Source organism: Doryrhamphus excisus, linkage group LG11 (genome assembly GCF_037039965.1).
Source record: "Doryrhamphus excisus strain RoL-2023G ecotype Guam linkage group LG11, RoL_Dexc_Guam_v1.1, whole genome shotgun sequence".
Taxonomy (NCBI): Eukaryota; Metazoa; Chordata; class Actinopteri; order Syngnathiformes; family Syngnathidae; genus Doryrhamphus; species Doryrhamphus excisus.
This window is the reverse complement of record NC_136367.1, coordinates 20,977,267-21,002,614: the sequence shown is the minus strand read 5'-3', so window position 1 is coordinate 21,002,614 and position 25,348 is coordinate 20,977,267. Positions and strand designations below refer to the sequence as shown.

At 44.0% G+C, this 25,348-nt stretch overlaps 3 protein-coding genes across 6 annotated transcripts; 2 read left to right on the top strand and 1 right to left on the bottom strand.

Annotated features, from left to right (window-relative positions):
• The first annotated feature begins 218 nt into the window (after positions 1 to 218).
• On the top strand, positions 219 to 15,700 carry grm6b (glutamate receptor, metabotropic 6b). 3 transcript variants are annotated; one of them, XM_078794438.1, is made up of 11 exons: positions 219 to 619; positions 2,772 to 3,346; positions 6,595 to 6,814; positions 7,208 to 7,340; positions 7,511 to 7,665; positions 8,592 to 8,732; positions 8,810 to 9,010; positions 9,648 to 9,787; positions 10,353 to 10,976; positions 11,047 to 11,358; positions 14,617 to 15,700. In XM_078794438.1, exons 2-11 carry the CDS (start codon positions 2,828 to 2,830, stop codon positions 14,854 to 14,856), a joined length of 2,685 nt encoding a protein of 894 aa, XP_078650564.1. In that variant the 5' UTR covers positions 219 to 619; positions 2,772 to 2,827; the 3' UTR covers positions 14,857 to 15,700. The 3 variants fall into 3 exon arrangements, with proteins under 3 accessions (XP_078650564.1, XP_057908688.1, XP_078650565.1); XM_058052705.2 differs by having other exon boundaries at positions 221 to 619; positions 6,595 to 6,811; positions 7,205 to 7,340; XM_078794439.1 differs by lacking the exon at positions 219 to 619 and having other exon boundaries at positions 3,248 to 3,346; positions 3,587 to 6,811; positions 7,205 to 7,340.
• A 199-nt stretch (positions 15,701 to 15,899) lies between these two features.
• traip (TRAF-interacting protein) lies at positions 15,900 to 20,307 on the bottom strand. The gene is made up of 15 exons (XM_058054344.2): positions 19,854 to 20,307; positions 19,717 to 19,774; positions 19,565 to 19,645; positions 19,435 to 19,474; positions 19,237 to 19,364; positions 19,046 to 19,140; positions 18,832 to 18,945; positions 18,651 to 18,738; positions 17,734 to 17,823; positions 17,561 to 17,649; positions 17,341 to 17,496; positions 16,796 to 16,832; positions 16,623 to 16,724; positions 16,491 to 16,541; positions 15,900 to 16,343 (listed from the first exon to the last, which is right to left on the bottom strand). The coding sequence occupies exons 1-15, from the start codon at positions 19,949 to 19,951 to the stop codon at positions 16,236 to 16,238; spliced, it is 1,335 nt and encodes a 444-aa protein (XP_057910327.2). The 5' UTR covers positions 19,952 to 20,307; the 3' UTR covers positions 15,900 to 16,235.
• Positions 20,308 to 20,575: 268 nt separating this feature from the next.
• On the top strand, positions 20,576 to 25,179 carry mon1a (MON1 secretory trafficking family member A). 2 transcript variants are annotated; one of them, XM_058054069.2, is made up of 6 exons: positions 20,576 to 20,701; positions 21,373 to 21,524; positions 22,182 to 22,544; positions 22,942 to 23,707; positions 23,827 to 23,974; positions 24,396 to 25,179. In XM_058054069.2, exons 1-6 carry the CDS (start codon positions 20,673 to 20,675, stop codon positions 24,534 to 24,536), a joined length of 1,599 nt encoding a protein of 532 aa, XP_057910052.2. In that variant the 5' UTR covers positions 20,576 to 20,672; the 3' UTR covers positions 24,537 to 25,179. The 2 variants fall into 2 exon arrangements, with proteins under 2 accessions (XP_057910052.2, XP_057910118.2); XM_058054135.2 differs by having other exon boundaries at positions 20,585 to 20,668.
• Positions 25,180 to 25,348: the final 169 nt, after the last annotated feature.

Here is a 25,348-nt window from a genome sequence, read left to right as displayed (position 1 = left end):
TAATCTCTCAAAGTGACACAGGTCCATCATAGTGGGGGGTGGAGAGATCCTGCATTGGGTTCATCTGTATGAAAAAAAAAGTGGGCTAGTCCACCTCGTGGCTTCTTCACAGACGCCTGCATGATAATCCCAATCTGTGGCCATTAGTGCTCTGAGAGACGGAGCGAGGAGAGAGTTCAGCAACGAGAGTGAGTGAGATGGACAGAGCGGGAGGGGAAGTGGAGGGGGGGTGGGGGCGGGGGTGCCCCGGACAGAGATGCGCACAGAGGGAAAAGAACCAGCGAGAGCATGAGAGAGCTTTTAAGGGATTTGCCAGTGATTTGTAGAATCTCACTGCGCTGACATTGTGCTTTTTTTTCCCCTCCCTCGCTCACACTTTCCTCGGCTCTGCCATGATACCATGCCCTAAAGATTCCAAAGTCGGGATTTCATTTTGGTTTGGAACAACTTCCACTTTTCGGTGTGCTGTGGCGGCTTTTTGCAGCTGAGATGATCAAGGATTCGTCTTCGGCGTGGTGAGGAGAGCCTTGCCTTGGAGATAGAATCACGCCTTGGAGGATGGACGCTGTGGAGCACAAGTGATGGATACAATCAAAAGTGGTCCATGAAGAATGGGAAGGTAAGTTTCTTCTTTCTTGCTCCTGTCATGAAGGTTCCAGATGCCGCATGAGAAGCTTCATAACAAGTAAAATGATCTTTATATGCTCGGAAACCTTTTCACTTACACTCGAAGTAAAACACGTTTATTTTGGCATTCCATTACATCCCTTGTTTGCACGGCAGAGACGGTTTTGCAAAATTGATAATGTTTACCATGATGGGCTCTGAGCTACCCGTGATAAAAGCATCCTATATTTACTATTTGATAGCGTTGGTAGATGTTTATGATTTTTACTCAAATACATGTTGTTCATTGAACAAATGCAAATACAGCTGTCAATTGCAATTCATATCCATTTGCAGCCCCCCCCCCAGCATGCTTAGCAGTCTTGAAAAGTGCTTTAATACTGCACATAGTCATACACCCACACAACCACCCACCCACCCACCCACCCACGCTCTCACAATCTAATCAATTCATGCAAAAACTGCATGAAAGGTCTGCCTATGACACAAAGAATAAATCTCAGCATCTTGTGAAGAAAACACGGCAAAACCATTTCAGTGTGGGTGGCCATACCAGGCAGCATCTTTCAATTCAATTCATTTTGCTATCTACAATTTTCATGAATTAATACATTTCTACTAAATAAATATTACATTTCTTTAAGTCAATACACTGAATTTAAGTCAATACATTTTTTTCAGTGATTTCTGAAAGTCAACAATATATGAAGCCCTCGAGGGAACATGAGGGAAAATCATTTTGATGGGTGAAAAACAAAAACAAAATAAAAGTATTTTATAATAATAGTATTTGTAGTAATATTCAGTGGCCATTATCAGTTGTTAAACCTCAATGGTGATATTGTGATCAGGAACTACATTAGATGATATAATATTTAGGAGGTACAAAATCCAAACTGTGATTAAAATGCTGTGGCGTCGGATTTTTTCAAATGAAGAGCATCACACTTGTAGAGTTTTTGACATGACAAGGGTTACTTGGAGGACAAGCAGTACACGCAAGTGAAAGAATCCAATGTATGGCTAATCAATGTACCGTCATTTCCAGTGAATAAGCCGCTACTTTTATGGATAAATTCTAATCTCGTGACATCTCATTTACTTCCGAACTACTACTAATTCTTTAAATACTGTGTCGCTTGCAAGTCAGTGAGGAAACAGTAGCTCTTTTTTTGGTAGGAGCCAATCACAAGCTACCAATGCTCTCACAACGAGCTTGTCAACCCAGTGGATATTGCAGGAGGCCATTTTATAGAACAGTATAACAACACAAGGTGTCACTTTACTAACAGCACTAAATTCATCACACGGTGACTTAACACCCCACAGGGACACCTCTGTAGTATACAAACATGAACCAATACGAGTTTCAAATGACAGCATTATGTCTGAGCAACGCATTCATTGAGGCACTGCAGTGACGTCAGCCTCCCGCTGTATCCTCTGGCTGCCTCTAGTGGACAGACGCAGATCTGCAGTGTTTTTCCACCATTTTCTATTCTATGCTGCTTGTCCTCCAATGGGAGAAATGGGAAAACATTGTGTCGCGTATCTGAAACTTTTGTACAACCTTTTTTTTAACCCATCAAAATGATTTTCCCTTTGTCACCTCGGGGGCTCCGTAACAATAAGAGTAGATGATTAAGGTTTCCTAATCTAATTTGTAAATATTAATGATGTAATTCTTGGATTGTCAAAACCACACCCAGCAAAAATGTATTTCTTCTAACGTTTTCATTGTTTTCTTTTTAGTCATCTGTCCCTGATCACCTTCCGTCATGTTCTCATCCAGGCTCTTATTAATGTTATTGTTCAACAACAAAAAACAAGCTACTTGCCACAAATGGCCCCCAGGCTAGACTGTTGTAATACAAGCCATATAATCATATTTGCACTGCTGCCAATTGCAAGCCCAACAATAACCATATTTCTAAATGATGACCTCTCTGCCAGCATCCATAAAACACCAGCATTTATATACGTAGTTGTTATTAGTTTGAGCAAGTGTAGCTCATGAAGTGTCCAGGGAGTATGCATACGGTGTCTGAGGTAACAAGCTATCTTGGACGTGAAGCACACACACACACACACACACATTGGACCTAATGAGATGATGATTGGACCTTCTCCATGAATGTCCCCAGGTGGCGAAGGTAGAAGTAGAGGCACGGTGCTCCAAGTACCTCCGCTGGTGAGCATCATGACACCAGAAGCCCTCTCTTCTCATCAGTGCAGCTCTCCCTGGAATTGGTCGGGGCTGCTGTGGGTGCTACTAGTCGGGAACCTTCCGGGCACGTGGGGCCAACAGGGCACGCAGCCTCAGTCCATCAAAATTGAGGGTGACATCACCCTAGGGGGGCTGTTCCCGGTGCATTCTCGGGGGCCAGTAGGAGTGGCCTGCGGGGATGTCAAGAGGGAAAAAGGAATCCATCGACTGGAGGCCATGCTGTACGCTTTGGATCAGATCAACAGCGACCCCGAACTGCTGCCCAACATCACCCTGGGGGCCCGAATATTGGACACTTGCTCCAGAGACACCTACGCCCTGGAGCAGTCGCTGACTTTTGTCCAAGCCCTGATCCAGAAGGACACCTCAGACGTGCGCTGCTCCAATGGCGAGCCTCCCATCATCCCCAAACCAGAGAGGGTGGTTGGTGTGATCGGGGCGTCTGGCAGCTCGGTATCCATCATGGTGGCCAACGTGCTCAGGCTGTTTGCGGTGAGCTTACTACTTCTTTTACTACTTCCGCTTAAACGCTATTTGACCAAAGATGAATGGAACAAAAAAACCTTGAGAAGAAACCGCAGAAGAGGGTTCATAGGCAAGTAACAGAACCTTAATGTAGCATCTTTGATGAACTGGCAGCCAGTGCTGGTTGGCTAGTTCTGGAGAAAGATGTTGAATTTACTGGACCGTTCTTGTGAAAAGACGAGCTGAGGTATTTGATACCAACTGCAGGCTTTGCAGACTAGACATCGGAAGGCCGGAAAGCAGCACCTTACAGCAATCAAGGTGAGACGTGACAAATGCATGCCCGGTTCGGACCATCCCACGGACTGGTACCGAGCTGCGACCCAGTGGTTGGGGACCCCTGATATAAGGGAACAAATCATGCTATTGGTAATATAATGCTTCACTTCTGCCTTTATGGAGCTGGGCCAATGCTGAGTCGCAAATATACGGAGATCCGTTGTCCAGGATGCCATTGTTCGATAATGAATAAGTTGAATAAATAAAGATAATGAATAAAGTTGGCACTCATTTCGACCTGAGTACATTTCCATCATGTCCAATTACATCATGTTTCCATTCAAATGAAATGATGCAGAATATGAATGAAATTCCGAGTTGATGTCCTGCTCAGGGAATCACCCAGGATTGTTGTGGCTTGATCTCCATCGGCTAATCTCTATTCGCTAGCTTTTTTTGTCTTGTACAGATGATTGACCTTTGATAATTGATTACACTGCTCATAGCAATGCTGGGTCAGAGCGCAAATCCCACATTATGGGATGTTCTCGTGGAATTACAGGCTGGGAACGTAGATGCCATGCCTAAAGATACGGCCCATTTGGAACAAGCCGAGGTTTCGGTGTATAAAAAGATGAAGTGCATTTCTACTTCTTCCTCCGGGCAACTTGCATTCTTTATGATAAGGATGCTAGCCGGGAGCCAAGGAGCAGCAGCCTGCACACGGGGCAGATGTTAACTACAGAATTATAGATCCCAACCTTCACTAAGCCCCTCTCAGCAGCTCAGGACCCTGGGCTGAAAATAGAGCATCAGGCCAGAGGATGACATTGGTTCCAGGATAACAGCAACTTGTGGCCTCGCCGGGGAGGAGCAGATTTAGCTAAATGATGGGTTTCTACCCAGCCTCCATATGTGCCGCACTCTGGACGGCGCGCGCTTCCACAGTCATGTCCACTCTTCTGTACGCTGAACATCTGCTCTACGCCAGAGCTGAGATGCCTCGGGATACCTTCACTCACCCACCCGCCGCCAAACTGGTCATGCTGGAGCTTTTTGCAGCAATCGGTTCTCATGGTGTTCTCAAATGCCAATAAGGCTGCACCACGTCAGGCTGTGAACCGGGGTCCCAGGCCCTCATACCATCCGAGTGGAGCCTTGTTAGGACAGTTCCTTCTGGGATAGGTAGAACTAATCTTTGACTTTTTTAGGGTTGATATGATATGAGAGGCGGGGTCCACCCTGGACTGGTGGCCAGCCAATCACAGGGCACATATAGACAAACAACCATTCACACTCACATTCATACCTATGGACAATTGGGAGTGACCGATGAAGCTGACAATGGAATGGGAGGATGAGGGAGGAAAGCGGACTACCCGGAAAAAACCCACGCAGAGAATCAAACCAGGGTCTAGCTGTGTGGCCTGTGCGGTACCACTCGTCCACCGTGCAGCTTATGAGAGTGATATGAATGGCTTCTTTCCTTTTGGCCTTATGTCCGCCGAAGCCGGAGCTGCTCGGCACGGAGCTCGTGTGAGCTTCCGACATGGATGTCAACCTTGCGGAATGCTTCCGGCGGCCGCCACGGATTCAGGGTGATCCCGGGGTCAAAGATGACCGCACCGCATGACCACAGATGAGCAGTTCCTGGAAGTTCTTTCCAGTACAAAGTGGTCTGTGGCGGTTCTGAATGATAAAAGCTGACCTCCATGGGGTTAACACAGAACGCAAACGCAGAATGAAATATATTGTATGGCTTACAGCTGAGAAATGCTAACCTTTTTCTTGTCCCTTGATCTCTGTCTCTCCCTCTGTGCTTAACGTAATTTGACTAAAACCCCTCTAATCCTTCCAGATAATCTGTGAAATGGTTCTCTCGCTCCTCTCCGCTTCTCCCTTCGCTACCCCTTGTGTCTACCTTTCTCTCCACGTGGCTCCAGAGGGCCCGCCGCTAAGCCACGCATAGGGGCCGGCATTAGCAGGGTCGGCGCTGAAACCGACCACATGAACTGTGTCATTAAAGATGGCGTACACCCGTAAATTAATCTTCTCATCTATTTTCCCCTTCAAACAAATGCTTCTGCAGCTGCGGTTGCGACCATCTGCATTTCACTGTGACGCCATGTTGTCAGCGCAAACCAGGCGAAGATCATGGAATTACCGAGAGACGAATACTCTCTATGATAGTCCAATTTTTGGATGTTAATCCCCTGCAGTGTCAGCTCTCTTTTCAGAGGCCTCCATTTACAGTACAGTACAGTCCCTTGCCACGCCGCTGGTCTAATTTCTGTTTTCCAAGATTTATTCATAAATAAATCACAGTTATATTAGTACAAAATATTGTATGTATTTTTTGCTCAGCTAAATGAGATGAAATACAAATATAAGACATTCAGAAGATGCATTTGCATTCTGTAAAATCTAAAAAGTTTTCTGTGCGGGTTATTGTGTGTAGCTGCTCTATAGGAGTCCACAACAACAAAGGGTGGAAAAAAGAGCCCCATACAGTAGGTATCGTTCATGCCGTATGCAAAATGTCGTTTTGGGGATGAAGCTGAGAGTGACGCTTTTCATCACAAAGATGTGAGTATTAAAGCGCTAAACTATATTAAATGTTGCTTAATGTTCGCTTTAGCGTTGAGATGATTCACTTGTTAGGTAATAATAATCCCACAGGAGGATTTTAAGGACTTTATGTAGCTCAGGAAATAAGGGAATTTTTTCATATGTAGATGATAAACATTAATATTTAAAATCGTTTTTTTTTGGGGAGGGGGTACGTAAACATGGCTAGCATGTGGCTAGCAACTTAAGCTGACAGATAACTTTAACAGATTTCAAAAGCAGGACAAAAAGCGTTTAAATTACACTCACCTTTTGTAAAAATGGAAAAATCAAGGGTTGTCTTTCTTCTTCTGTACGGGACACCGTGACCTAATATCAGCAGTCGATGCAACGCTTCTGGTCACCACAAACTCATGGATGTGTTTCAGATCCCTCAGATCAGCTACGCCTCCACCGCGCCGGAACTGAGCGACAACAGCCGATACGAGTTCTTCTCTCGCGTGGTGCCTCCGGACTCCTACCAGGCCCAGGCCATGGTGGACATCGTCAAAGCCATGGGTTGGAACTACGTGTCAACAATAGCATCGGAAGGCAACTACGGCGAGAGCGGCGTCGATGCGTTCCTGCAGATTTCCAGAGAAGCAGGTTGTGTAGTCATTTGCACAGATGAAGCATATTCACCCCAAAAACCCGAGTCGTTGTTGTGCATGCAGGTAGAATTTGGTCTTGGTCATGGATTTGTGACAAAGTCCAAAAACTGAACCTTTTGTGACGGTTGGCACAGAATAATTTTTAAACCAGTTGGAAAACTTTGACATTTTTCACTGTTAGATCCTAAAATAAACCTTCACTTTGTTGGATTTTTTGCTCATAATTCCCAATCCTTATGTGATACTTGAAGTTTTGTAAGTTCTGAATATTGAAAAACTGCTAGCAAGAGGCAGCTAATAATGCAACGCGTGCAGCACACAGAATGTGATAAAGCGAGAGGCACGTGCAAAACACATGCTGACGATGCGTTCTATGGTTGCAACACAGGAGGGCTGTGTATTGCACAGTCCATCAAGATCCCCAGGGAGCCCAGACCCGGGGAGTTTGAAAAGATCATCAAGAGACTCATGGAGACGTCGAACGCCCGTGGGGTCATCATCTTTGCCAATGAGGACGACATCAAGTGAGTGCAGAAAAAGCTGATGTGGTTTGATGGATCTCTATTTTTACTAAAGCGGATGAAAATATTAAAGAGTATTCTTTTCAGGCAGGCAACGTATTTTTATATTTTGTGTGTTTCTTGTCTGATAACGCTACAGAATTAGAAATTCATCGCAATTTGGTTTCTTCCAGGCGAGTGTTGCAAGCTGCCAAAAAGGCCAATCTGACCGGCCACTTCCTGTTTGTTGGCTCCGACAGCTGGGGAGCCAAGAGTTCCCCCATCCAAGACCAGGAGGAAGTGGCGGAGGGGGCCGTCACTATCTTGCCGAAAAGAGCCTCCATCGACGGTAGGCGGGAGAAAGACATACTGCGTGACATCGTAAAACTTGCACTTATTAGTAGATATTGATATTATGATATTGATGGAAACTTTGCTTACTTCCATACTTAGACCTGTCCAAGGTTTTGTAGTACAGAAGTGTGCCCAGGGGAGGAGGGGTTCATTCCCGCGTAATCTTTCATTGGGACTAGACTCGGAATGCAAGTGTTGCCCCTCCACCACCTGGAGGTGTTGTATGCCTTGAAAATCCTGTGGTACAGAATAAGGAAGACAATCCAAAATGACTTGACGTATATTCACCCTCGGGATTTATTCTTCATCTCAAAAATAACAACACTTCAGATGTCATAAGATGATTACATCAACAATTACCAATTTGTTTCCAGACACATTTCACATTTTTCAATTAGCCTGCTTCATGCTATTAACTGTACATTAAAGCGGGCTAGCATTAGCCATTTCGCTTATGTTCAAATGCTCTACAACACATTTTGTAACAAACATTTAGCAGTCAGCTGTTTACTCTAGCAACTTTCTAAACTCTTTACAGCCGTTAAAATATAAATTATCTCTACGTTGTACTAACCTGTGGTACAGAATAAGGAAGACAATCCACGACGACTTGACGTATTTTCACCCTCTGGATTTATTCTTCCTCTGTGGTTTTGTCACCTACTCTATACCGCCATCGCTGCTAGCACCCCCTAGTGGACCTTGCGGTATTACACCCAAACGCCAACAATGGAGAGTTGGTTATTTTAGAAAAAAACATATAAAAAAAATTGTAGGGTGTCTTTTTTCTTTTACAACTGAATTTTATATGTATGAACGATTACTATTCTTAAATGCTCTAACCATATTTAAGCATTTTAAACCATGTTACCTTATCTTTTCTGTACCTTACATAAGCACAATATTTGTGATGCGATTCAGGATTTGATGAGTACTTCACCACGAGATCTCTGGAGAACAACCGAAGGAACATCTGGTTTGCTGAATTCTGGGAGGATGACTTCAAGTGTAAATTGACTCGGCCTGGCATCAAATACGAAGCCGGAAGACGGAAATGCACAGGTAAAGCCACACAGAGGAACCGATGTGTATTTGACTGTGTATTTTTGTTCTCCAGTGAGATCTTGGTGTTCCTGCAGGTGAGGAGAGAATAAGTCGAGACTCTCAGTATGAGCAAGAAGGGAAGGTGCAGTTTGTGATCGATGCGGTCTACGCCATGGCTCACGCCTTACACAGCATGCACCTGGACCTGTGTCCTGGCTCCATGGGCGTTTGCGAGAAGATGGACCCCGTGGAAGGACGGATGCTGCTCCAATACATCCGCTCTGTCAATTTCAATGGTATGATTTCCGAACCGAACCTTCTTATATTACGTATGGTGGTGCACTCATGAAAAAAGGAGAAGTTTTCCACTCTTGCGAGGTAGAAATTAGGGATTTTAGGAAAGGGGAACATCAAAAAGGGAAGCAAGCTTTGAGATGCGTCGACTCATGTACCAAGGTACTCGTGTACCATCACTTCAAAACACGCCTCCTCCCTGCAGGCCACCTCCTCGCTCCTTCACCGACGCTCAAGGCTTTTCATCCACATCTTTCATAAAATAGTCACAGTTTTGAAAAAGGAAAAATGTGTTCTATGACAGCAAGACTAGCGCTCGCCTCCCGCTGGACGACCTTGGCTTGTATGGAGGATTTTTCTGATTGTTTTCCTGCAAGGAACTGAAAGGAACATCCAGTGACGTTAGGGCGACGGAGCAAAGTGCACTGAAAGGCCATTCAAGTCCAGGACAGCCTTCACTAAAGAGCACGCTGCACTTAGCTTTCACCGTATAGCACAAGAGTGACAAAAGCCAGCACAAGATGCATTCAATGTGCGTGTGGGTGGGAGAGTTTTTTTTTTCCCACCACAAAATGGAACTATGGCTTTGACAGATGGTATTTCATGACAGGCCATTAATATGTTGTCTCCATCACACAGGAAGTGCAGGAACCGGTGTGATGTTCAATGAGAACGGAGACGCTCCCGGACGTTACGACATCTTCCAGTACCAGCTTTCCAATGTCAGCTACCCCGGATATAAGGTCATCGGCCAATGGACAAACCATCTCCGGCTCAATGTAAATATCGCTTTATCGTACAAATGGAATGTTTTTTTGGGCCGGAAAAAGCATCTAATATCCTGCACATTCTTCAATATATTCATTATTAGAATTAATCACAATGATTATTTTAGCCACATTTAAGACTAAGGAAATTTAAACATTGGACAGGCTGAAAACAGGATATTTACATTCTTCATTGAAACGATGGATCAACGATCAAAATAGATGTCAATTAATTGGATAATCGAGTATGGTCAATTAATTGATTAATAATTTTTAAAATTTTATGAATATGTAATTATATGATCGATTACAACAATTACAATCCCCACACCTTTTTTTCAGAAAAGTCGGTAATAATTTACACTGTAAACCCCAATGTTCAAAGTACTTCAATAAATGAAGTTATGCATACTCAAAGTTCTTTAAAAAGTTTTTAACATGTTGTTCCATTTTGAGTACTTTTAACATATGTTTTGATGAAATTGAACTATGGCTATATTAAGTAAGATTAACTTAAAAACATGGTTAAGACACTGAAAATCTGAGCTGAATCTGACCACATGACCGTCCATCCCAGCCAGAGGAAATGCAGTGGTCGGGCGGCGACCGCAAGATCCCGGAGTCGGTGTGCAGCTTCCCCTGCGAGTCTGGGGAGAGGAAGAAGATGGTGAAGGGCGTCCCGTGCTGCTGGCACTGCGAGCTCTGCGACGGCTACCAGTACCTGCTGGACGAGTTCAGCTGCGACACGTGCCCCTTCGATATGAGACCCCTGAAGAACCGTACGGGATGCCGGCCCACGCCCATCATCAAGCTGGAGTGGAGCTCCCCCTGGGCCATAATCCCCGTCTTCCTGGCCATCCTGGGCATCCTGGCCACCACGGGGGTTATCGTTACGTTCATCCGCTTCAACGACACCCCCATCGTTCGGGCGTCCGGCAGAGAACTCAGCTATGTGCTGCTCACGGGCATCTTCCTCATCTACCTCATCACCTTCCTCATGATCGCCGAGCCCAGTGTGGCCGTGTGCGCCTTCCGCCGGCTGCTGCTGGGGCTGGGCATGTGCATCAGCTACGCCGCCATGTTGACCAAAACCAATCGCATCTATCGCATTTTTGAACAAGGCAAAAAGTCGGTAACGCCGCCCAAGTTCATCAGTCCGACTTCTCAACTCATCATCACCTTCATTCTCATCTCAGTGCAGGTAGGTGCGTGTCCCCTTCACTGACCTTGGCGGCGAGGTCTCAGTCGGATTTCGCTTGTTTCCCACCCAGGTGCTCGGTGTGTTCATTTGGTTTGGCGTGATGCCCCCCCACACCATCATCGACTACGAAGAGCAGAAGCCGCCGAATCCTGAGTTTGCGCGAGGGGTTCTGAAATGCGACATGTCCGACCTGTCCCTCATCCTGTGTTTGAGCTACAGCCTCGTCCTGATGATCACCTGCACGGTGTACGCCATCAAAAGCAGGGGGGTTCCCGAGACCTTCAACGAGGCCAAGCCCATCGGCTTCACCATGTACACCACGTGTATCGTCTGGCTGGCCTTTGTACCCATCTTCTTCGGCACGGCGCAATCGACTGAGAAGGTACACGGGCGGGGTTTAGTCTTTGTGTGGCTTGGATCGTACAACCAAACAGCATAAATGAAGAAGTTCCACGGGTTCCGACTCTCACCGCAACGGACGCTAACCCGATCTATTTTTTTAATTAAGTAAATCCACTGAATCCATTCCAGAACGTTACTTATACCGTCATTGAAGACGTGACAGTTCCCACGTGGCAGCGATACGCCACACTGACACCACCTTCCTGTTTTGCCATGAGTTATTTTATTTCATTCAGTTTCTCACCTCAATAATCCAAAACGGAGCCAAAAAAAGTTGCCAGCATGTTGATAAAAAAGGTGAGAAACACGACTGAATTCCATAAATAAGCCATGACAAAGCAGGAAGATGGTGTCCAGGTGATGTCTCTCCGCCACACCGGGCCTTCAGTGAAGGCTTAAGTAACCTTAAATGTTGATTAATCCCTTACGTTCATCATTTATATGCATTGTCAAATTTTTAAAAATGGTTTTATGCTTCGGGTTACTTGTTGCTCGTTTGTTAGCAAGCTATGCTCACAAGGACGTTTGTGATCAAAAATACATTAAAACACAATTTGACTCACACGGTGTATAGCTAACGCGGAAAGCTACGTGTCAAGTTCTACGCTAATCGGAAAATAGGAAAATTTGGGCATAAGTTTTCGATAAAAACATGCTAACTGGGGCGGACGCTAACACATCACAAATGGTGATTAATCATGATTAATTAATTTGAAAACTCTGATTAATCTGATTAAAATTGTAATAATTATCAGGAGATGGGAAGACTGAGGTTGGAATCTCCGCTTGTTCCAAAAACATGCTAGCATGTTAGCTTCATTGGCCACTCTAAATTGTCCATAGGTATGAATGTGAGTGTGAATGGTTGTTTGTCTATATGTGCCCTGTGATTGGCTGGCCACCAGTCCAGGGTGTATTCAGATTATTGTCAGGTTATTGACAAATCCACAGATTATTTTGCACACTAAAATATGTGACTTTGTTGTGCAATACAATAATTACCTCTATATAATGCGCTACAGTCATAGAGATGTGATACTGTAGTATTGAGGCCAATGGAAATGATACTAAGTGTAATTAAACCCTTCGGATGTTCTACATGAAACCTGAGTTGGTAGGTCCTCCTACAGGAAGTCCCGTCCCCTTTTACTGAAAACCAGCCCCTCTTAGGAACTTTTACTGTCACAATGCACGTATGACTGTTGGGCGAATATACATATATATATGTAAATATATATATATTTGAAAAAGCAGATCAGCTGACTAATGGAGAGCTGTATTATAAAGCGGTCAACCTGCAACAATTAAAGCCTGAAGCGCTTTGGGAATCTTTTCACCTCTTCCTAATGGAAATGAAGCGTCCAAAGAGAGGACAGAAGGAAAAAATGGGTCAGATGATCCCAGCGATGGTCGAGCACCCTCTTCATTCGCATCCCATTCAATAAATCATCACTCAAAAAGGCTTCCAAATATAGACTTTGACTTTTGTCTGGCTCATGAAAATATTATCCGTTCTTCCATCATGTGCAGGACCACGTGTGGGTTGGTGAGGGGGGTTCGGGTGGGGGGGCACTACCTGCTTGCTGTCAGTATCCACGTATACGCAGTCCCCATTCACTATTTCTAAGCCGGTATATCGACTGGCCTCGGGCTGTAAGCGCATAAATCCGACGCATATATTCTTTGAGAAACGGGCACGGGGGTCATTGAGTGAAACTGATTAAAAGCATGGATGAGCTTATAAAAGAAGCCATTCAGAAGAGATATTAAAGCAGGAGATGCAGGACATGTTGCTGCCGGAGATGAGTGCTGGGTAGTGTACAATTTATAACTTATTTATGGCGTAAATATATCTTATTTATGGCGCATGTGTGTTGATTTATTCATAAACAGTACAGTTTGCTTGAATAATGAGTTCATAATTCATTGGAGTCAATCTCAGGAGAAGTCACCCCTCGTTATCGCTGTTGGCTTTGCAATGGAAGAAGAGCAACGTGGTCAAAGCCCATAAATAGAGATTCCTTTCCTGAATACATAGTATAGCGGGTCGTGAATCATTAATCTGGGTGGGGGGGGGGGGGCATGGCCACTTGTGCTTTGGAATGAAAACAGCCTGGACGGCGATGTGACAACTGATGGTGTGTGCGTGGTGCGTTCACTGGCAGCTCTGATTGATATTTATTGATGACATACTGGCGGCTGACGAAGGCAATCAGTTTTAATACAAGTGGGCTAAATATGCTTTATTATATGAACACCTAAGTCACTCACACGGAATACGTGAAGGACATAAAATACAGCAACAATACGCTAAGTACAAGGATTAAGCAACCTTTCCATCTCAATAATCAGTCCACTACGCTGCTTCGGTATTAGTGTCGCTTTCATAGGAGCAGATCCTTTAACATGTTAAAGGATACTGTAGTTATGTGCCTTCCAAATGTGACAGGCCTGTCCTGACTGTGTGTGGATGGGTGAGGGACGAGATGATGTTTGCTGATGTTGTTTTGGCGTGGTTACGGCCGACAGTAGCCTTAGTTTTATTTTTGCGATAGTTAATTTACCACCTATTTACAATATTACAATATTCAACAATATTAAGCAATACATTTCATTTAAATAAGTTCTGTCGGATATAGTTTTTTTTGCCAAATACCGATATGCTGATATTGGACAACTCAATTTCCGCTACCGATATGTGTAACATGACATATCTCCTGTGGTGGAATGAACACATACCGGATGTGTAAAATCGGGAACAAATAACGATATCAACTAATATCGCATTTTTAATGCTGATATCGGAACAATAATGATCAGACATCGCTATTAATATTGAATCCTATGAGGGATGGCTAATCACAAAATCAAAGATCTCGAAAAAGTTTTATGTGAAATGTATCACTATAGGTATCGGCAATAGTGGCCTTGTATGTACTTTGTATCAGATCGATACCATAAATGGTCATATCACCCGCCTCTAGTTAGCAGTACTGTATAACTGTACATCATACTGAAAGTCGTTTTTATATTTTGCTCTTCTCACGCATCCAAATAATGTAAAGTGAACACAATGTGGAGTTCAACCAGGTTGGAAATCAAGCGAGGTCACAGAAAATATTGTATTTGTGTTCCAAACACGACTCCATTCGCCCCGATAAAGATAAAAGCTGAATCCAGCACCTCGCCGACGGCGTCTGCCATGCAGCGTGTGGATGAAAGCTGTTCTGTATTCCAGATGTTCATCCAGACCACCACCCTGACGGTGTCCATGAGCCTGAGCGCAACCGTGTCCCTGGGCATGCTGTACGTCCCCAAAGTCTACGTCATCATCTTCCACCCGGAGCAGAACGTCCAGAAGCGAAAGCGGAGCTTCAAGGCCGTGGTGCAGGCGGCCACCGTGTCCACGCACCTCTCCCAGAAATCCAACGACAAACAGAACGGCGAGTCCAAGATCGAACCGGACAGATCACAGTGAAGGAGACTCAGATGGGACGTGATCAGGAAAGACAGGAAGTATTTATCCTGGGACAGTTCTTCCCCTTCCTTTTTGAATATGACGCCAGCAACTATTTGGAATGTTGCACCAAAGGGAACCTGGAATTTGATCTACTTTGAATAGAATCACTAAAGGACTGGTGGACGATGAGAATTAACTTCCACACTGCAAAATATCTTTTTTTTTTATATATCATGCCAATTTTCTATGCTCTTCAACTTGTCAAGGTGGTGTTTTTCATTTTCCCTGGGAAAAAGAAGCGATGTGGTGACCTGTGTCCCGCGAAAAGACATTTATGATTGATAAGGAAAATTATTTATTCACCCGAAAAGCACTGCATGAATTTTGTCTTGTGGTTATTATGATATTTTACTCCTATGGGGGGAGGGTTGGTTGCACCGGGTGTCGTTTTTAAACACTTCTAATTTCAGTCTGGGACCCTGACCAGCAGAGCCAACCCAAAGTGGCGCCCTGGGGAGATTTTATATGGTGCCCCCCCCCGTCGGCTTACAAAACAAATGGAAAAATATTGTTTTTACTGTTGTAAAAACTGTTGTCACCCATTTACATGATTCATACATTAAATATATTTCAATAAAATAGCGAATAAATCATCATAGAAATGAAGCATAAATAGAACAATCAACATCAAAGGGGAGCGATTATGCTCATTTTTCATCCGTTTGTATTGAGTCGTGGACTCCTATAGAGCAGCTACACACAATAACCAGCACGGAAAGCTTTCTAGTTCTTCCAGAATCTGCACCTATTCTGCTGGATTTCTGCTTTACATTCAAACTAGTTTTAATATATTGAAGGTGTCCCCCCCCAACAGCACTACCTTACGCGAGTGTGATGACAAAATCACTAAAGTACGACAACGACGGCTTCAATTCCCGCAGCGTTCTTCAAAGTGAACAGCGTTTCCTTATCCCTTGCAGTAGCCGAGCTTCCGCAAGCAACGTTGTGTACACCGCCCTTTTGTTGGAGAGCGCCCCTCACTTGGAAGAAGACTCCACATCATCACTAAAAGGATTTGGTTTATTAATTACAATTTAACTAAAAAATATACTTTGACTATAATACATCAGACTTGGAATCTGTTTCAAAAAAAGACTACGGCGGAAAATTCTGCATACACTCACTCAGTCTCCCATACCAATAGTTCAGAGTCGCCCCAAGAAAAAGAAAAAGCTGAGAGCGTTCCCACGCAAACACACAGCAAGAAGAAAATGTGCTAATGTCATGAAAAGAAAACAGGAAGTGGTCGCCCACTTGTTTTTAAATAGATAGTTGGGGGTGAAAGGTGAAAACTAATAGCGTACACTTCACAAGCCGCATCCTGCCAGGTGACTTCCTCATTCAAGGAAGCTGTCCAGCGTCAGGCAGGTTGGCATCTTGGGGGGGGGCCTGCTCACCTTTTTCCTTTTAGCTTTCATCAGCGGGCGGATCTCTGCCAGCGGAGACTGCGAGGTTAAGGAACACCTCGGCAGCTAAAGTTGCGCTTCCCCGCTTTGACCTCAACGAGATGGCGACATATTCATTTCTAGTCAACTCCTCCGTGCGCGTACAGCGAAGGGAAGACGACACAAGCCGGATTAACGGAAGGATACAGGTTGGATGAATTTGGTCCGTCCTCCTAATCCATCGTAGCCACTTTTCACCTGAAATGAGAAGTAACTTTGGTCATGACCGTTTCAGGAGATGCCGGAGCGGACGTGGCGGCTGTGCTCGTGTGCACGTACGGCTCCAAACTTCCTCTGGGGGTCCAACATGCTCCCAAAGGTCTTCTTTCTGAAGAGGAGGGAGTTCCTCAAAAAAGGATCCACGGACGCATCTTCTCTGGCCTGAGTGACAAAACGCTCCGGTTGGTCCATGGATGTGGAAAGACACACGTGAAGCACGATATGGGACGTACCTTGCTCAAAGATGAAGCCTTCTCGTCATGTTTTGACCTGGCGATGGAAGCATTTTTAATGATTACACGTCCTTCTTCAAGCAGTCATTAATTGTGTAATCTGGCTATTTGGACCAAATCAATACAATATACAGTACAGTATCACATTTCAACAACAACTTAAGGGTATTATCTTCAAGGGATAATTGCGGTGGTTAACTGCTTCCAGACGTATGGTTCCTTATTCATTAACCTGTTCACAACCTTCAAAATACGGTTTTTAACATCATTACAGCCCTCTAGATAAGAAATAATGCCTCTATGGTCACCCAATATAGTCAACATAATAATACTATAGACTCCGGTTTCTGGATAGTACTACCTGAGGTGGCTACTGTCTCATCAGTGTAACATAACTGGAGGATTAAGGCAGTATTAGTTAAATAAGTATTGACACCAAGATACCAAGTTTCATTAGTACGGTATTGTCTCTTGGAAGATATATTGATAAAATGGCGGCTGAAATGTAAGATAGCTATTCAACCACACACACACACAATACATACGGTTGATGGTGTAAATGCATCTTCTTGGATGGGGCCTTCATTGGTCTCTTGGCCACGTCATCGGGGGTGACTACCTCATAGGTCATGTTGAGGTCAATGTCATCGCCGCCTACTGGGTGGTGGAGGTGAGGCTGTTTCAGCTCCATGGGAGCCGGGCTGAGAGGGTCCGAGAGCACGGATGAGCACACAGGAGGAAGTGTTCGGACAGGAGCGCGCTCACCTCTCAAAGATGAGCCGACTGAGTGCCTCGTTGGTCCGTGTCGGCGTGCTCAGGGACTTCTGCAGGAACTCCACCTTCTTCTTCAGACTCTGAGTGAACATACAGTACACGTGTGCGTGTACTCTTGCCAACATGGAGCCCGTCACGTGTAGGATTCTGTTGCAGTGACTTACAGAGATCTCTTTGTCCGCAGTAGCCAGATCGTTTTGCAGCGATTTCATGTCCTCTTTTGTTTGATTCACTTCCGTCGAGGCTTTTTGTAACTGAATAAAACACGCAAAGCAAAGCAGGTCACCAAAGTGAGCACGCCCTTCACCCGTCTGATCGGGACACCGCTATATTGTATATTATATCTTTTCATGGGACAACACGAAATAAACAGCACTTTGATGCAGTGTAAAGTAAGCAGTGTACAGCTTCGATAACTGTACATTTACAGACCCTTAAAATAACTAGACTATTGTTTGGGCTCAACCACGTCCGGGCTCATCCACGGACATCTCCATGGCAACCGCTGTGCCATTGCAATCACACCCTGCGAACTGAGGCTCCAAGATTGGGCACCTTTTGGGGAACTTCAAACACCTCGGGGAACACCTTTGCGCTATGGTGCTCCCCCTGGTGCGGGCGGGACGTGGACCACAGGTTGCACCAGAGCTGGCTGCTGGCCATGCTGGGATCTCCACCTTCCCTTTCCCCTTCGTGGCACTCATCTTATGTTCATGTTGTGCAAAAAATGTGTTTACTTGTGCAAATGTATGCTAAGGTTTTTTTTGTTTTTTTTTTAAAGAGCCACACTCTGTGCTCCCTTGTAGGTGGTTTAGTTTAAGTCTAATGCCTATGCGATTGCACGATTAATCAAAACAAGCGTCAGATTAATCAACTAATAAAATAATTTGTTGCAGCCCCAGTTGACTTACTGAATAGAGAATTTACACAGTCATCTCAGCTGTACGCTGACTACTTTACATTATAGAACTTGTTTCTTTACTGTTGTCTCATATTTGCTGAAATGTAAGTCACCCGTGTGACATAATGTACATAAACACAAGCGTAGCAACCAGAAATGTGATCATTCGTGTGGTGGAACCTTGTTGTTGGAGGTGAGCACTTCCCTCCTCAGCCTCTCGCACATGTCGTTAGACGATTTCAGGCTTCCTTTTAAGCTGTCATACTCTCTGAAAAGAACGGAATTCATGCACTATGTTACATTTACATCCAATGAGACCTCGGCTCTCGTTGAAGAAGCTTGATGAAGACCTTCCACTTACTTTTTCAGAGAGATACAGTAGATGGAGAGCTGCTCCACAGCAGCCTGACTAACACCCATGTCTGTAATCATGGACTCCACTTCTGATCTTTGACCTTGTAATAAAACATCCAGGCTGGAGCCAGACCAGCGGCGTGAGCACAGTGTTGTTAGAAGAACAATAATCACATCGATATATTTTATCTGGTCAGGCTAATGAGTTGGACTGCAATTACCTTTCATATGTTTTCATTTTGGTCCTCAGTCTGCGGGCCTCATCCTTTGCAGCCTGAGCGTCATTATGTTGCGTTTCCAGATAGGTCATTTGTTTCTGGGAAGTCAAGTTAGACAACAAGAAAAACTGAGTATTTACGGACTCAAAGAGGACTGCATTATTAAACCAAATGTGTTTCAACAGACTGCATACTCTGAGAGCAGAACACAGCATCTCTTTCTCGACGACATCTTTCCGCATGCTGTCCAAGTCTCTCCTCTGCTTGTCCACAGTGTCCTTAAGACCATCCACTGTTTTCTGTTTGTCACGCCAGTCTCTTTCTACATCATTTAAGTTGGTGAAATTTCAGTGTCTAGGTTTCATTACCTCACAAAACAATTTAAATGTTACCTTTAGAGCTTAAAAGGGCCTTCAGTCTGTCAAGCTCATTCTGAAAATGAGAGCGGAGACACACAGGGACTTTGGTCAAAAGGACATACGTAAATATGTATTGCTCCTCATCAAACAATAGGACCGGTACCTGCAAGGATTCAGGGTCTGCTGAACTCTCTTCCTCCCCAATGTCAAAGAAGAGTTTGCTGATAATGTGCCTGTTGCTGACCTGTACGATGAAGTAGCCATTAGATCATTCACTGAAGCAGTACGAGGAGTCTGCTGATGGACCGTCCTTACCTGCTTCCTACACTGCGGGCATGTTTTTGTCGTGGCTGTTTGAAACCACCGAAGCAGGCTAACAGAAGATGGAAGAATTTCACAATCAAAAAGATATATTTGTATTAAGAAATATTCAACTTCTTAGATGACATTACCAGTCATGATGGAAAGTGTGGCCGCAGTGGATAGCGGCGACATCTTTGGAGTGATCGAAGAAATCGGAGCAAATTGTACAATAAGCTCGAATAGGCATCCTAATTCCCAGCGAAGCGTTCTGTTACTGTTGGCAAACCGCGGTGAGGTATAGACTATCATACATATACGTATATCATACACGGCGGCATGCATTTGAGAAGCATGATAAAGAACAGCTAGCTAACACGTTTAGCTACGACCACTAATTGCCCGATCACTGGTCGGTCGCCATACTTGAGAACGTTATGTTACTGCACCATCCGCCGTAATAAGCACTTATCAATATTATGTGCGTGCCATTTGGAATATTGATGTTGACTGTCGAAATGCAGTTAGTTAATCACCACATATATAACACGTCGACGTTACGCCATTATGTTTCCCCGCTGTACGTTCAAACACAAGCTCCACCCCACATGGTGCGTTCAGGGGTCCTCGTAAACAGTATTTCGTTTGGTTAAAGTTAAAATCAACAGGAAGATTACAATTTTGAAGAAAGTGTACAGTTAGCATTCCTAATTTTGTTTACAATATATATTTTACATGATACTATAATTAGTCTGTAATTGCGTTAATAAAGCCGGATTACGGATCATAATCAACACATATTACAACAACTATTTTGTGTGACAGCTGTTTCTTCTCGAACGCATCTCTCGCGTGATTAGGGAAGAGAAGTTCATGTCCCTACTTCCGCATCCGGGCAGAGGCATGTTGACGAACGTCAGAAAACGAAGACGAAGTGAGACTATTATCTGCAAACAAGTTGTCAGCGGTGGATGTTTGAAGAAACCGAAAGGAATGAAAGGTAGTGATTTGTAAAAAGAAAAAAAAATCCAAAACTCAATTAACTCTTCAAGTGCTTTATCAGGAGCAAAACAATGATATAACTCTGCACTACAGTAGTTCGCCAACTTGTGATCGAATCTAATCTAACATTAGCTGTCAGGTCATTTTCATTTCTGACGTTTTTTCGGTGTGGAAAACAATGAATTGCGTATTTTAGTTTTTTGTTAACACTTCTAAGTATTTTTATGTGCTGTCTTCACACTTCACACCTTTATTAACCGTAGCTGGGAGTGACAGCAGTGAGTCATGACGAAGGTTATTCACTGGCCATAACATTAGGTGTGTACAAACAATCAAATCATTTTCATAGTGTTAAGCTGATTGACATTAGGATCTATACATTTAATGTGAAAACGAAACTGTCATTAAACAGGTGTAATAATAATAATAATGTCATATTTTGCCCTGTTTATGTACCTTCAAAAGGAAACAACCAATTCCCCATTCTATGATGCTGTGTAGGGATGCTGTGAATTTGAATCACATAAACATTGTAGGGTAAAAAAAAAAAAGTAAAAGAAAAATGCAACAACAAAGTGGCAACAACACTGTTTGGCTGGTTGTGTTTTGCTCTGGTCTGGGCATATTAAAAGTTAAAAAAAAAACAACTGAAGTTGACTTTTCTCCAAGGTATGCATCCGGACTGCCAATAATAGTGATGGATGGAGACAGCCAAAGGCATTCCGTGCCATGGGAAAACGGTACCCTGGCACCGGTGGACCGTCTTCGCTCCGAGAGGTCTGACAGTCCCACACCGGGTCTGGTGGAGGGAACAGAACCAGGTGAGGCGGTCTAACATTAAGCTGCAGATGTCGCATTTGGAATCAAGCCTCAACTTTCCAGCATCTGTACTTAATTTGCAATTAATTTGCCTTGTCAAAGTAAATCCTAAATAAAAATTGTTGATTAAAAGTACAATTTTCTACACATCCCAATATTTGCAGTTGTCACAATGTTAAATGTTAATACGCAGCAGGCTTTTGCATATTATTCAAACCATTAAAGATGGTGGCATACAGGATCAGCGCTATTATGCATGCTCAGTCTCTTGACAGGCTTTATGGGAACAATTGAAGGAACAGTCATCCTTGGTTAATGTTAGTGTTCAGTGTTTCCACCTGTGCTTTTCCTGCATTGACAAGGAACAGTAGTTTCTGCAGGGAAAAGTACCCATTGTTCCATGAAGAAACATGCATACTAAATGACATTGTCACTTATTAACTTGGGGTGAAAGCGTTCACGTGTTGGGTTGCCACAGACAAGCTGTTGCCTGCCACGCAGCACCATGTAGTTTAACTTGTTTTTATGCTCATTAATTGTCGACAATTGTTAACATTTGTTCTGTGAGAAATTACTGTTCATTTTTTTCCCAGTTTTCTGCATCTTGCTCATTGAGATGGTACTTGTGTGTACGTTGAGCCTTACTCTGGTTCACACAGGTGCTGGTCAGAAGAGTGCCATGTTTGTTCATGCACGGTCTTTTGAGGATCTGACTGCTGAGGCTGAAGATGCCGAGGTGCTCGGATCTCGAGACTGCGCAGAGGGCATCAGAGCGCTGGTGGGAGATGAACGAGTCGAGGAGCAACATAACGTTCCATCAGACTGTAGAACTAAAGAGGAGGATGTGTCCAGCGAGGCATGGAGAAGCCACAAAAAGCACATGTTTGTGCTGAGCGAGGCCGGAAAGCCAATTTACACCCGCTATGGCACAGAGGAGGCTCTGTCCAGCACCATGGGTGTGATGATGGCCCTCGTGTCCTTTGTTGAGGCTGAGAAGAATATCATTCGCTCTATTCACGCAGGTCAGAACAAACGCTTATTTTATGAAACAAAAAATACAGTGGAACTTTTGTTGTTCAACGCACACAGATCTGTATTTGGTCAACATCTTCAGGAAAAATCTGCCTCTAAAATTCCAAACTTTGGGACATCAGGCAAGACCTCAGAGTACATGAAAGCTAGCGTTACACCTCAATAAACACAATGTTGCTAAAAGGAAGTGTCTATGCAAATGAGCAGAAATAGGCCTAGAAATAGCGGACATTAGAAATATGTTTTGGTTTCGACTGCTAAATGTTGTGTAATCAATACACTTTGGGAATTTATCGTTGAACTGACTTTATTTTTAGAATTGAATGACATCGCAAACATTGCCAATGTCAACGTTTGCAGGCCTGACTATGTGACCTCTTTCATCAGATGGATGCAAAGTGGTTTTCCTCACCAAGAGTCCGCTGGTCCTGGTGGGCGTTTCCCGCACCTGTCAATCAGACAAGGAGCTTCTGAGGGAGCTGCAGTATGTCTACTACCAAATCGTTAGCCTCCTCACCCTCACCCAGCTCAACCACATCTTCCAGCACAAGCAGAACTACGACCTGCGGCGCTTACTGGCTGGTTCAGAGTATCTCACCGACAACCTGCTGTATCGGCTGGACCACGACCCCGGCCTGCTGCTTAGCGCTGTCACCTGCCTGCCTCTGCCCAGCTCTTCCAGGGACGTCATCTCGTCCAGCCTGCAGGCTGCCAAATCCAAAAACCTGGTCTTCTCCATTCTGCTGGCAGGAGACCGCCTGGTCACTCTGGTTAGGAAAAAGGACCAGTTCCTGCACCATATAGATTTGCACCTTGTCTTCAACCTCGTTGGCTCCTCCTCATCTTTTCGAGAGGGTGAAGGTTGGACACCGATCTGTCTGCCCAAGTTCAACACTGCAGGATTCTTCCATGCTCATATTTCCTACCTGGAGCCCAAGTCCGAGCTGTGTCTTATTCTAGTCTCAACGGATCGAGAGGACTTTTTTAACATGTCCGAGTGCAAGCAGAAGTTTCTAGACAGGGTCAGTAAACGCAGTGCCTATCAAGCCCTGAAGGAGGGGCTGAAGTCTCCCAGCTATTCTTTGGCACAGATTGGCATTCCAGAACTCAGACACTTCCTGTACAAATCCAAGAGCTCTGGACTATATACCAGGTGGGCTTATCAACATGTATTGTTTTTTTTTCCCACTATGGGTCACTGTGAAAGAACCACTGAATAATATTGCCTCAGAATAGTCAATTAAAGCTAATGGGTTTGTTTTCTGCCACCAGTCCAGAGTTCCCTATGGTGTACCAGTCAGATGAAGAGCAGGAGAGGCTAATGGGTTTGTACCAGGACCTTCACAGTTACTTGCACCATCCCACCAGACCCTTACGCTACTTTTACCGCTGTGGTGAAACTGAAAACATGATGGCCTGGGTAAGAGATGTGTTGACGACGCTCACATTTCGGCAACCTTTTTATTATATTTTTATTATATCTATCTTCTCAAGGGACAGATATACAGTAACTTAGAGTCTACCATCGCTAGCACGCAGCCGTTATATAGCTGACAAGTAATCCTGTTACGCTGCTACACTTTGCCTGAATGATAATTGGCCGACAAATTATTGCTAATAAAATTATAAATAAATATTGTCAACATTACTTTTTTCATGATAATAATGTGAGTACACATCATTAAAAGCAATAAACTTTAATTTCTCATCAGTATTTAACATTGTAACTGAAATTGTCAATCAAAAGACAAAAAACCTGGTGACAATGCAGACCCAAATTTGAACAAGATGTACTGTAGCATGTAAATAATTTTTTTTTTCTCCCTACACTCTCCCCGTAGGTGACAAGCGGCTTCGAGCTTTACATGTGTTTCAGTCCCCTGGGCACAAAGGCGTTGGCTATTTCTGCTGTCAACAAACTGCTGAAATGGATCAGGAAGGAGGAGGATCGCCTGTTCATCTTGAGTCATCTCACTTACTGAGGCTTCTTTGCACAAACGTTGCACACAATGACCTGCGATGACGCACACATTCGGTGTCTGTTTGGGTGTCAAGGCTATGCACGTCTGGTTTCCGCTAAATTCATTCACAGTTATGTGATCAAAGCAGGTATTGTATGATAGTAAATTACAGCTCTTTTTAGCTGCTTGTTTTAAAAGTGTTTTTTAGTATGAATGAAAGCATCATGCTATATACACTATAGTATCTCCCATCATGAATGATGACATTTATATACTGTTAGAACCATTCCACAAAAAACTGTTCTAGAATTGAACAGGCTTCAGTGCTAAAATATAATAACTGGAATTCTTTTGCTCTGAGTTACGCGGTGGCATGAGCTATCGCAGTCCTGTTGTGTTGTCTGCACAGGATGACCTTTAACGATGACGAGCGTGGATGACAATTTACCTCCGTGCATATCCTTGAAGGAAAAAAAAGCACTCCCTAAAGAATTGTCCTGAATTTACAGTGTTTATTTTATGAAACCATCGTCTTAATGGAAGGGTACTAATCTGCTTTGTGTGTTTTTAATTTAAACGCTACTGAATTGACGAGTTGAGCTTTCATCAGTTTGTATTTCAGTAAATTGATCTTTTCATGGAGCGTTACTCTCAGCTTCTCTATGCCTGCTTGAAAAATTCATCAACAGTTCAACATTAAGTTCAAATGTCAACTGGGCTGGGACCCCACATGTTGCCTGCCTTGCCCCCCCCCCCTCCCTGCTCTTATGGTGCAGGTTAGTTCCAGCTGCACTATAGCATAAAAATATACTTCTTTTTAAAATATCTTACCG